Here is a 13,294-nt window from a genome sequence, read left to right as displayed (position 1 = left end):
TCTCTACTCCATTTTCAATTAGGTAGGAATTGTATGGACATGTTTTCTAATAATTTTGTAAAAATGTTTTCTATTAAACATTTTTATTTTTCTAATAAATGCTTAAATTTTGAATTCTAGTAACTTACGGTGTCTATCCAGACTCTATAACACTTGTTGATTTAAATCCTGAGAAAGATCTCTACAAAGGTACTGGTAAATTAATATTGAACACTTGATTTTTTAAAACATATTTAAGTTACAAATTGACCCTACTTTAACTTCAAAATGAATTATTTTCCTCAATATCATATAGGCAAAAGAAGGCTGTTTAAGTACTTAAAATGGGCTTGGCACATGGTAACTGCCCCCACTGTCATCATTGTTATTATCAGATGATTATTGATTTGGAGTAAAAAGGAAAAGCAAGTAAACCAAAGACAGAAGCATGTGATAATATAGTTGCTTTTAAATGGTGGGTATGGTACATTAGCTATGCGAAGAGATTTACAGAAAATAACTTGGTTATATTTATCCTCACATTTCTCCCACTCCTATTATTACTCTTCACTTTCATAAAAATACTTACAACATAACTTGTCAGTAACACATGTAGACAAAAACTTTCAATTACCAAAAACGTTATTAACTGTCTGGGACCATTATTTTGGAATTTCATTAGTTTTCTACTTTTCCATGAACTCAAAAATAATATTACAAATGAATTTCATCTCCTGATTTCTGCAGTCCAGCGGTAAGATCAAAACGTACAAAATATCAAAACATTTAGTGCTCTGGCTTCCATATCTTCCATTTATGAGGGGGTGGACTCCATGCAGTAAGCACCAAATAGAATTACATCAAACTGAATCATTCTAATCCATGTTTGCTACATTTCAATTAAAACCTATGTATCACTAGTCACATACTTCACAGGTTAAAAAAAAAAGGGTACAAAAATACCTTGGCTATAATAACCTGAAAAAATGAAAAGGATAAACACATTTGTTAAGCTGATGCTTGTCTATTTGTTTAAGAACATAAGCTCTGAGGGGTCAGACACCAAGTTTGTATTGTTTACCTTTTTTATTTTCCTGCCATGGAAGTAGCAGTCAGTAGGCATTCCATAAATATTAATAAATGATTGTAAAACTGCATTTATGCTAGCATTTTAATGCCAAATCCTATCTATACCTAATAATTCCTCATTATTTCTGGACATAAAATTAACAATACTCTCACAGTACAGTGAAATCATCATCTAGTACCAAAAGTAAGAATCTAAAGTATCATTAACCATAATAATCCAAGAAATAAGTAAAAATGCAAAGTCCTAATTATCCCTAGAAGCTAAAAAACACAATCTGATATAAATATCTAATCAGCAATATGCTTGCTGTATAAAGCTCTTGATTCCGTCCCATGAAGTTGAAGGAAAGGCAGGTTCAGATGACCACTGAAAGTCATTATCCTTGTCACAGCAATAAAAATAATCAAATGAAGGCTTATTTGGCTATATTTTTATAACACAGTTAAACATTGAACAAGATAAGATTGAACTGCACAGATCCCTTTATACACAGATTTTTCTTTTGCCTCTGCCACCCCTGAGACAGCATGATCAACCTCTCCTCCTCCTCAACCTACATATATAAAGACGACGCAGATGAATACCTTCATGATCTACTTCCACTTAATGAATAGTAAATATGTTTTCTCTTATGATTTTAATAGCATTTTCTTTTATCTAGCTTACTTTATTGTAAGAATACAAATAATCTTGCACTATTATAGAGCAAACCATACTGAACCAGTGTAATTAACAGTTTTTTTAAGCAAATTGCAAGAAGCCAAGGGGAGAAAAACCAATCTGTTGAAGAAGAGAGGCAGTTTGATGATTTCCCAAAGAACTAAAAATAGAACTACCATTTGATCCAGCAATCCCACTACTAGGTATCTATCCAAAGGAAAAAAAAAATGGTTCTACCAAAAAGACACCTGAACTCATATGTTTATCACAGCACTATTCACAAGAGTAAAGACGTGGAATCAACTCGACTGCTGATCAGTGGTTGACCGGCTAAGGAAAATGTGGTCATATATACCTTGGAATACTACACAACCATAAATAGGAATGTAGTCAAGTCCTTTGCAGCAACATGGATGCAGCTGAAGGTCCTTATACTAAGTGAATTAACACAGAAACAGAAAATCAAATACTGCATGTACTCACTTATAAGTGGGAGTTAAACAATGAGTATACATGGAAATAGAGATGGAAATAATAGACACTGAGGACTCCAAAAGTGGGGACTGAAGGGGGCAAGGGCTGAAAAACTACCTATTGGGTGCTACGGTCACTACTTGGGTGATGGGCTCAATAGAAGCCCAAACCCTAGCACTACACAATATACCCATGTAACAAACCTGCACATATGTAGATATGTGCCCCTTGAATCCAAAATTTAAAATAAAAGAAACTGTCTTCCTAATTGCTTCGGTATGTCCCTGGCTGCTCCTTCCCAGGCTTCCTTGCGTGATCATCCTCCTCTTCTAGACCTTTACATATTGGGGGACCTCCAGCTATGTCTTCAACTCTCTTTTCTATCTATACTCTCTATGAGGTGAACCTGTCCAGTTCCTTGGCAAAATAGCATCAACACAGTGGTGACTCCAAAATTTATATCTCCAGATATAACCTCTTCACTTAATTTTAGACATGCATATTCAACTGCTTACTCTCCAGATCCACTTTGCCACCAAAGAGACATCTCTGAGTTACCACTCCCAAAACCAAACTCTTGATCCACTGTCTTAAACTTACTAATATCCTACCTCTATTCTCCAAGTATTTGTTCTCTCAAAAAACAGCACCATAATTCAGTAATTGCTCAGGTCAAAAATTCTGGGATCATCCTTGACTCTTACACTTATCTAATCCATCAGCAGATCCTGACACCTCTACCTTCATGAAATATCCACCCACTCCTATTCTCAGGTAAGCCACTGCTTTCCTGGCCAGCATCCTAACTAAACATCCACTTTTGCTTTTGTCCCCCAGGAGCTGATTCATCTGGAGTCAGAGTAATCCTGTAAAAACATAAATCAGACCATTCCACTTCCCAGCTCTCAAACTGAGCAGCTTCCCATCATATTTTAATTAAATTTCAAATATTCACACATCATGACTGATAAGGCCCTATATAATCAGGTTGTGGGTATCTCTGAAATCATTTCTTCCCACTCTCTCTTTCATTCAAATATTCCCAGCCAACACAGCTTCCTTGCAGAACTTGGACATACCAAGCACAACACACTCCTAGCGTTTTCAAATACCCTTGGCCCTACACCTGAAATACTCTATCTGGATTACTGCAAAGTTTACTTTTTCACTTTATGAAGATCTTTCATCCAAGATCTCTTTTCTTAGCTAGCAAACACGGACACTATCCCATCAGACTATTTTTATATTGCTTATTTTTCTGTGTAGAATTTAAAATTGATGGATAGAATAGCATATAATTATTTTGTCTGCTTACACTGTTTTCCCTAATAATATACATGTTTCATGATGGTAGGGACTTGTCTGTTTACTCATCATGATATCACCAATACCTTTAACAGTCCCTGATGCACAGTAGATGCTTTATAGTCACTGAAAAACTGAATAAATTCAAGAAATCAAGTTTTAGCTATGCATGACCCACATGCATAGATAATTCAGAATATAATTTATAGTCATCATATTCTTACAATGAAGATATATTTATAATTACCAAACTGCTTTCCAAATATTTAAATGCAAATGTCACAGAGGAATCTAGGTCTATAGAAAACTATACAATAATTGATCATAAGTTTGTCATAAAAATTATAAAATTATGTAAATATCATTGGTATAGTCTTTCCAAAGAGAGCTAATACATACTATATATGTATATTTATATGATTCAGAAAATTTCAACGGGTTTTAAAATATTGTTTTCTCCCTCAAGATAATAACAAAAATAAATCCCACTGCCCAGAGTTGTTGAGATAAAGAATAAAAAGCAAAAAGGGACTTACCTCCCTTTTTCTACCAAGAGTAAGACATCCAGTTTTTCCCCATTTTGAACCATTGTGCTGATTGCTGAAGGGAGAATGAAAAGCAAAAACTTATTTTTTAAAACACTACAATAAACACCCATGAAGACACAAATATTAATACTGCTTAGTCCTAAGTTTGGGAGTGAGCCATCAAGATTTTACTAAAGGCTATCATTATTGTATGCAATAAAGAAATATGTTCCAAAGATAAGGGAAGAAAAAAGCTCTTACTTAGCTCTTGCAGTCTTCTTAAGTGCATTCTATCTCCCTGAACTTCTTGTATTTGAAGGCAAAAATGCAAGCTGGATTTGTCCATAGCAAACCAGCCTTTTCTCCACTGATCCAGGGCATGGCAGTCTTTGTAGAAGAGTTGACCAATCAAATCATAGTCAGCTTCTGTTAAGTTTTCAGCAAATAAGGGAACAAAATGCTGTTAAAACAAATACAAAAAAGTAATAAAGACAGTGAAAATAGGAAATCCCTTCCCTATCTACTGATATGAGAGAAGGTAGACAAATTATCTTAGTTTTTCAGTTTTAAAGATTCAAAGGTAACACCAAATTCAAAACAACTAAACTTGCTATCAGTCTTAAAACTGAACAACTATAATGCACTTTCAAATGGCAGCATCTTAAACCATTTTTCTTGCTATGTATAGAGTTGAAACTGCAAGACATTCTCTTAATTGATTTGTGGAACTTTTCAAAATGTCAACCTTCAGCATTTTTCTCCATTTATGTATTTTCCTGAATCAGCTCTTTTCTCCTTTGTGCATACCTTGAATAAAATATCTACCTACAAAAAGACATACACAGAAATGACTTTACAATATTGAGAATATCCTAACCATCAAAAACATGGCCTTAATTTGAAGAATGATTTCTCCAAGTCTTACTTTAATTTCTTCCCTGCTTAAGGCTCCTAGAAGGTAGCTACCTCTTTTGACTACTTTTTTTGAAAATCTAATGAAGTATGAACTTTATTCCTACAATCTTATATAAAACTTTCATGGACCCCTGAAGCTCAAACACAGACTCCCAGTTCAGAATCTTCTCTGGATTTAGAGCAGTAACATAATATTTAAATACCTTAGCTATTGCCTCTGTCCATTTTCTTTGAGCTTGAGATGTTTCAGCTCCAAATAAAAACACACGTTCTGAGGGTAAGTAGATCTCAAAGATAAAGATGGGCCTAAAACATGCACAAATAAAAAGATACTACAAGTTACGTTTAGCTCTTAAGAAAACAAATAACACAAAGGTCATGTTTTTAATTAAATTCCTTTTAAAATAAAGTAATGCTGTGAAATCATCCTATCAGACTCTGTTAATGGTTTGCATTTTATTCAAATGAGGTAAATGGAACACACTGGATTGGACAAAAGGAATATTTTGTATAATCACTTAATTATTCTATTGTATAACTTTGCTTATGCCCTGGACACTCATCAGTTGACTGATGCAGCAAAGGGCTCTCCTCGGTCTCCTCTTCCCTCTCTCACCACTCCTTCTTGATTTACTCTGACCAACTGGTCAAAGCAAACATTGCCCAAACAGTTTTTAACCCTCTTCTTGTCTAACTTCAAATGGTCCCAGTCACACAGCAGGTTCCCTCCAGAACACAAACACATCAAGAATTAAATCTTACAGTTTTCCTAAGAAAAATAAATTTTCCTTTCATCATCTCAACTAACCCAAATTTCTTATTCTTACTATAGATAAAATTAAAGCAACATCCCATGCTCTGAATTATTTCCTGAGTTCCTCATTCACAACTCCATTTATTTCTTAGCACATGCTAAGTATGTGTGCTATTCTTACCTAAAAATCTCAAAATACCCTATGCCAAAGTCATCTTCCTTTCTCCTCTTTTCCACCCCAAGCCTGTTGTATCCCCTTCATGTCCTAATTTAGAAGCATCACAATCAATCTCATCACAACAAGCTCAAAACCCTTGAGTGTAACTTGTTCTTCCCCTTAACATCAACTCTTGTCCAGTCAGTCATTTAATCTTAGCAGTTCACCCTCTTCCTCTAGTTAAATTCTCAACAATTACCGTCTCTCTTCCTCCAATCTCCTTACCACTTCTTCCAGCTCTCTTCCTAAAATATGTCTATATAAATCTTCAGTGCCTACATTATTGAGGTCATACTCTCCAATGTGCTATTTAAGGCAATTCAGCAAGAATTTTATGGCAACAATTATTTTTTAACCACATCTCATTGTAGATACTTTCTGCATAGCTACTTGTATCAGTAATGTTATCAAGAATATTTTAAACATATTAATATACTGATATAAACTAGTATTCTTTTTTATATTTCATTTACTACTTAGTAACTTAATATATAGAATCCACTTATTTTAACATTCCATAAGCCATATTACATTGAATAATCATTTAGAGTAAAGCACTATTAAAACAAAAACAAGTCAATTAATAATCAGTTTTGTTCACATCAAAAATCAAATCAGATTTACTATAAAACAAGTCATCTCAACTAGTCATCATATAATAAAGGTAATATGTTCAATGTAGTTTTATGTAAATAACAGCTTTGCAAATCTCCCTTTCTCATATAAAAATCTTATTTAAAATCTATGCTCCTACAAAACTGATTTTTTTCAGATTTTAATATCACTGTTTTTCATTAATTACATCAAAAAACATGATAAGACACTTTCACACCAAAGATCTTAGATGGCCTGCTTTTAAAGTCCTGACAGAGATGTATTTAAACTATAGTATATGTGAGTCAAATATATTACATAAATAATGCTTAATCTATTCATTGTTACTTTTTTCTGACCATTAACAAATAGCTCTTTAAGAAATTTAGCATTTCAATATGCTACTAAATATTGTTTATTTTAATGTGAACAGATCATCATAGAATATTCTCCTTACCTGTTTTAATTGTGATACTCATTAAATGAATAAATGAATTTTACCACCGGTCCACTATTTTAAATAATAAGTAACAAAATTAAATGACTACAATGGTCATAAGTGATATGCTATACATTTACATAAGATTTGGCCAGGCACGGTGGCTCATGCCTGTAATCCCAGCACTTTGGGAGGTTGGGGTGGGTGATCACTTGAGGTCAGGAGTTTGAGACCAGCCTGGCCAATATGGTGTAACTCCATCTCTACTAAAAATACAAAAATTAGCTGGGTGTGGTAGCACTTGCAATCCCAGTTACTGGGTAGGCTGAGGCAGGAGAATCACTTAAACCCAGGAGGCGGAGGTTGCAGTGAGCCGAGATCGCCCACTGCACTCCAGTCTGGGTGACAGAGCGAGACTCCATCTAAGAAAAAAAAAATTACATAAGATTTGATTCGAAGATGCTAGCACTTCATATCACCTACTATAAATATTTTAGTTTTCCTACTTTGTAGTGAATTCCCAAAAGAAATTTCAGAAGGTGCAAGATAAGCTTCAAAAACCATTGAACCCTTCTATTAGAAGCAACTAAAGAACTAAAATGATAACAAAACTCTCATTACCTGTTATAATTACCTGTTATAATTATCTGAAAATACCTTTTACCTCCTAATTGTGTAATGACAGACCTACCCAGTATTTAAATAGAAGTCCTCTTTGTGTATAGCCAGGCAGATAACTTCATTGATATTAATGGTGCCATTAGGTGTGGTAGACTTATCATTTTCATAGTAACTCAAGAAGCCTCCTTCCAAAACACACCATTTTTTATTTGTCTCTAAGAATTTGAAACAAAACAAATAACAAATTGAGCTAATCACGAAACCAATTTTAAAAACAAATACATACTTCTAAATAATGGCTGGATGCAAGTAAATAAATTTATTAATTTCCTATTTCACATAAAGTATATAAAGTATATGTTATTGCTGCGTGGGATATAAAGTTGTCACATTCTCTGCTCTCCAAAAAATTTACAATCTAGTAGCAAGGAATGTACAAAACAAAAATGACTGTGACATTGATAACCAGAGAAGGCAGAGCCGTAAAGAGGTTGCTGAAAAACAACTCTGAAGCTACAAAGAATGAAAGATCTGTACAGAGTATTAAAAGGAAAACAAAAATGTAGCATGAAAAGTGAGACTGCAGCTTATGGTAGGTATGCAAAGGAAGAAGGGTCAGAATCTGCAGGGCCCTTAATGCTTGTTCAGAAGATTTCAAATTCATCTTATACTGAAGTCAGCACACTACCACCTGCAGGCTAAATCAGAACATCACCTAAAATATAGATTAGATCTACAGACATTAAGACTACTAAGGTCTATATATTAGATATAATGGATAAAGTCTACATATTAGATAATTTCTGAAGCTGGATTACTGTTCTGTGGTTACTTTAGGGCATTATTTATAAATGCCTTTCTTTTTAAGAAATGCATACTGAAGTACTAAAGGTAAAGAGGTATCATGTCTGCAACTTACTTTTAAGTGTGCATATAAAGTATAAGATAAATATATACCCGTATATACATACATATGATACATATGTATGTGTATTATACATAGGCATATATATACACATACACAGAAAAATACAGCAAATGTAAAATGCTAATAATTGATACATCTGGGTAAAATGTATATGAGAATTATTTGCGCTATTCTTAGAACTTTTCTGTAAGTCTTAAATTATAAGTCAAACTAATTTAAAAGTTTAAGAATATATTAAACTAATTTCAAATTTTTCCTTTAGCATATGATTAGAATCTTAGGTGGGTGTGGGGGTGACATGAAAGAAAATAAGACAATGTATTTGGCTTCAAAAAACAATCACAAGGATTAACCATCAAAACGGTGACACCTAGAGAGCTAGATAGGACACAGTATTCTGAAAATGAATTACCAAATGAAAAGTCCAATCATAACTAGCAGAAGCAAATAGCATCAACGAATCCTTTATGGGCACTGGAAAAGAAAGTTAACAGAGACCAAAGCAATTCCTGGTCAAAGGTGATATATAATTCCAGGGCCCTCAAATCCTGAGTCACAGTGTATGTCCTACACAGTTAGATAAAAATCATGAAAAGCCACAATTTTTAAATGAACATTCATTGTGAGTTTCTAAAATATAAGAAAAGGTAAAGTCAAAATACAAATCAAAGGAAGTTTGGAAGTAATTTCAAAACAATGTACTCAGATGTCTAGAAGAATCTTCATAAAAGAATAAAAAATGCATAATTACTCAGTACATAGATAATCACTGGCATAGATTAGGAGATCCACCCCTGTTCTCAGGCAGCTTATAATCCAATGAAAGGGGAGATGTGTCCAAAATGATAACCAGCAGGTTGTCTCTTTAGTAGATTAGAAGCAATCAAGGAGGTAAGCCCCCCCGCACCATACTGAACTGATAATAAAAAAAAAAAAAAAAAAAAAAAAAAAAAAAAAAAAAAAAAAAAACAAACTGCAGCCGGGCGCGGTGGCTCACGTCTGTAATCCCAGCACTTTGGGAGGCTGAGGCAGGCGGATCACGAGGTCAGGAGATCGAGACCACGGTGAAACCCTGTCTCCACTAAAAATACAAAAAATTAGCCAGGCGAGGTGGCGGGCGCCTGTAGTCCCAGCTACTCCGGAGGCTGAGGCAGGAGAATGGCGTGAACCCCGGGGGGTGGAGCCTGCAGTGAGCTGAGATCGCGCCACTGCACTCCAGCCTGGGAGACAGTGAGACTCCGTCTCAAAAAAAACAAACAAACAAACAAAAAAAAAACTGCAAAGAAAAATGTCTATAAAATAATCTCTTATGATTTAGGAGACATGTTTCTAAAGTAGAAAAAACACATTCAGAGCTACAATCCTTCCAAAATATCAGGAAAGAACAGTATGAGGGAAGTCATAGAAAGGTGAAACTGCAAAAACCCTATTTGCCCAGAGAATCAGATTACACGTGAAGTTGGGAAATGAGAAACAAGATTGCAGGTTCATGGCAGAGGCCAGACCCCAAGAGTCTCACTTGACAGGTGTTCAGGAGTTTGTGCCTCTCTCACTTAGACAAGTGGGAGCCATCCAAAGGTCTTAAACAAACAGTGTCAAACGAATTAAGCATAACATAAATGTGACTGCAGATCTCATTATGTAAATTCTAATGGGAAACAAATGACAGATCTCTTTAAAAGGGTATGTACAAACTCATTTTCAGTTAGAATAATAAGCTTCAGGAGAGTCAGTCCTGTAGCATTTTCATTTCTGTAACCATTTCTTAGCATTATTTTCGTAAGTGAAATGGACCAGAAGTCAGACAAGGCAGGTGCACATATTGTCTTTGAGGGCTTATAATAACGAAGCTGTGACAGGAAATCATGACATTCCCATCGATATGGGAAGCAATTTAAAGGTTTAACAAGATTATGTTGAAGGATACTGGTCTGCTTGGGCCAATTTAGATATTCACTCCTAAATCTGACTTCGAGAAATGTCGGTACCCTCCATGAAACTCTCTCTGCTCCACAAGTCATTTTAATTGTTAAAGGAAGCTGTCTACCAACATAAAATTGGGGCCACAGAATGATTGACACTCAGGCCTTAGCTGTTCCATAAACAGGAACTTATATGTAAGATGCAAGTAAAGTTAGTGGACTGGCAAGAGGGGTTATTCATTCTTTCAATTCAATCTTCATGTTGAGATCAGTGAAGAAAAACATTACGACAGGATTTACTCAAGCACAGGTAAAGAACTCCCCAGAGGTGACCCACTGAAATGCTACCATGGAATGATATGCGTAATATAGTTGGATACCTTGATTGTCAGCTACAGCCTACAGGACAACATACCTAAACTCAAAGGCTAACTGGAAGCCAGGGGAAACTGTGTTTAAACATAAGCCCTTCACTGCTCCTCCTCTTCATCATCATCATCATATTTATGTGCCATGCACTATTCTACACATTTTATATGCTTTAACTCATTGAATCCTCAGGCCAACCCAATTATGTCAGTTATATTGTGCCCCTTCCTTGTACCCTATTCACTGGCACATAACAGTTAATCGACATTCCTGAGGTCACACTAAGTACTTAGCATCAGAGCTGGGGAAGGAACCCCATGCAATTGGGTTCTGAAAGTTGCTGCTTTAATCTAACAGGCAGGTGGGTTCTGGAAGCTGCCCTCTTAATGCCTGCACACAGGTACTCACTGTATCTGCTATATGCTTGAACTATATACATTCAACTCAAAAAATGTATTACGGTAAAGAATGTGTACAATACATCTGAGGTAGTTAAGACAAAACTATTATTTTTGAAACTATGAATTTGTTTCGTGATGAGGAATTTCCTAAATTAATAGTATTCGGCACCCACTACAAACAGTAATATACATTAGTAATCCTTTTCATTTAAAATACATGTGGCTTAGCCTTGGAAAAACATGTTTAAGCTATACAATCTAGGATTTCACAGAACAAAAGATCTTCAAAATTCCTCAGTGCTAATCTACAAAGCTAAATATAAACAGGCAGAAATAGAATTTCTAGTAATCCAAATCAACCACTTTCTTTTTAAAAATCAAATACTATGTAAACAAATCAAGGTAAGATACCAAGGGGAAAAATACGGTTGAGGTGGGAAAAGGGAAAACAAAACCAGGATGCTATTATTCAACTGTGTACTTAGGTTCAACAAAGGCAATCCATCTTTCTTTTCACGAACACTAAATTGAAAAGGGAAAAAAAAAAAAGAAAAATACAGATCAGTCTTCATAACCAGAGGCTAGAAAAACTTCAAATCTTAAAAACCTGAACTGACAATTTGAAGCCTCTGTAACTCTGGGACTGCATGCATTTTATTCCCAGACTTTTGTCTTTGTTTTTAATCATTTTGCTCTATGGCTGTCCTGACAAGTGCTGATGGAGTGGTAGCATCCAGGTGCTTGCTTTCAGAGGCAAAGGTGATAACCACACTTTAATCTCTAAATCTTTCCAAATAATTCATTTTTTTCCATAAATCTGATGTTCAACAGAAACAACACTATTGCACAAACTTCAAGGGAGAAAAAGAAACAAATTCAGAAGTTTTTCTGAATAGTTCAACTTTTCCTGTTCATTTGTAAGTAGGGGCTTTCTGCACAAAATATGCTTTGTGCCAGCAATTATATCTTTTTATCCACAGATCAAAATCAAAATATTGATATATGAGTTACCCATTTACACTAGTAGTAACTTCCCTAAAAAATGATTCTTCATTCATTCCACAAATATTTATCATGTCCTACCATGTGCTGACACTGAGGTATCAAAGATTTGATAATCCTTGACAAGCTAGAAAAAGCTGATGCCTCAATGAGTTTTCACTTCAGGGGGAAAGAGAAACAAAAAAATGGAAACAGGATCATCTCCATGTGATCAGTGGTAGGACAAATATACACAGCATCCTATGAAAGAGAAGGGCTGGCAGTGGGCTCGCACTTTAGCAGGGTGCCAGAGAGGCATCACTAACTAGGGGGCACTGAACTCATTCCTGAATAAGAAGAAGGAAGCAGACTGGGGGAAGTGCCCTCTTTGCATAGGGAACAGCTGGTGAAAAGGTCCAGAAGAGGCAGAGAAGGACTTGGCATGTTGGAGGAATAAGGAGGAAACCAGTGCAGCCAGGCAAGTAACCATGTAGAGGACCACACCACCATGGAGAGGAATAACAGTAGATGCAGGAGATGAAGGGAGGGAGGTACAAGAAGGACTTTTTTTTTTTTTTTTTTTTTTTTTTTTTTTTCCGAGATGGAGTCTCGCTCTTTCTCCCAGACTGGAAAGTGCAGTGGCGCAATCTCGGCTCACTGCAAGCTCCGCGTCCTGGGTTCGCGCCATTCTCCTAAAAAGGTCTTTTAGGTCACAATAAAAAATAAGGTTATATTCTGGAATGAGGAGCCACTAAATATACTTGAGCAATGGAATTACATGATCAGTTTTCCTGTTTGTTTGTTTGTTGTTGTTGTTGTTTACTTTTAGAAGACCCGGTCTTCCTATGTAGCCCAAGCTGTGTTCATGCAATCCTACCTCAGCCTCCTGACTACCTGTGTGATTTCCATTTTTAAAGATAACTGGCTGGGCGCAATGGCTCACGCCTGTAATCCCAGCACATTGGGAGGCTGAGACGGGCAGATTACTTGAGGTTAGGAGTTCGAGACCAGCCTGGTCAACATGGTGAAATCTCATCTCTACTAAAAAATACAAAAATTAGCTGGGTGTGGTGGTGGATGCCTATAATCCCAGATATTCAGGTGGCTGAGGCAGGATA

General features: G+C 35.6%; 1 protein-coding gene across 5 annotated transcripts in view; it reads right to left on the bottom strand.

Moving 5' to 3' along the window:
* Positions 1–13,294, bottom strand: part of ARAP2 (ArfGAP with RhoGAP domain, ankyrin repeat and PH domain 2) — a 177,107-nt gene that overhangs the window by 77,046 nt on the left and 86,767 nt on the right. For all 5 annotated transcript variants that reach the window (XM_030800960.1, XM_030800964.1, XM_030800962.1 and 2 more), the window contains exons 16-19: positions 7,646–7,790; positions 5,154–5,256; positions 4,297–4,495; positions 4,045–4,108 (exon numbers count right to left, since the gene is read on the bottom strand). In XM_030800960.1, coding sequence (XP_030656820.1) covers positions 4,045–4,108; positions 4,297–4,495; positions 5,154–5,256; positions 7,646–7,790 — 511 coding nt within the window. The remainder of the gene's footprint in view (positions 1–4,044; positions 4,109–4,296; positions 4,496–5,153; positions 5,257–7,645; positions 7,791–13,294) is intronic.

Source organism: Nomascus leucogenys, chromosome 20, assembly GCF_006542625.1.
Source record: "Nomascus leucogenys isolate Asia chromosome 20, Asia_NLE_v1, whole genome shotgun sequence".
NCBI lineage: Eukaryota > Metazoa > Chordata > Mammalia > Primates > Hylobatidae > Nomascus > Nomascus leucogenys.
Note: the sequence above shows the minus strand (reverse complement) of the source record. Positions and strands in the feature narration are given on the sequence as shown.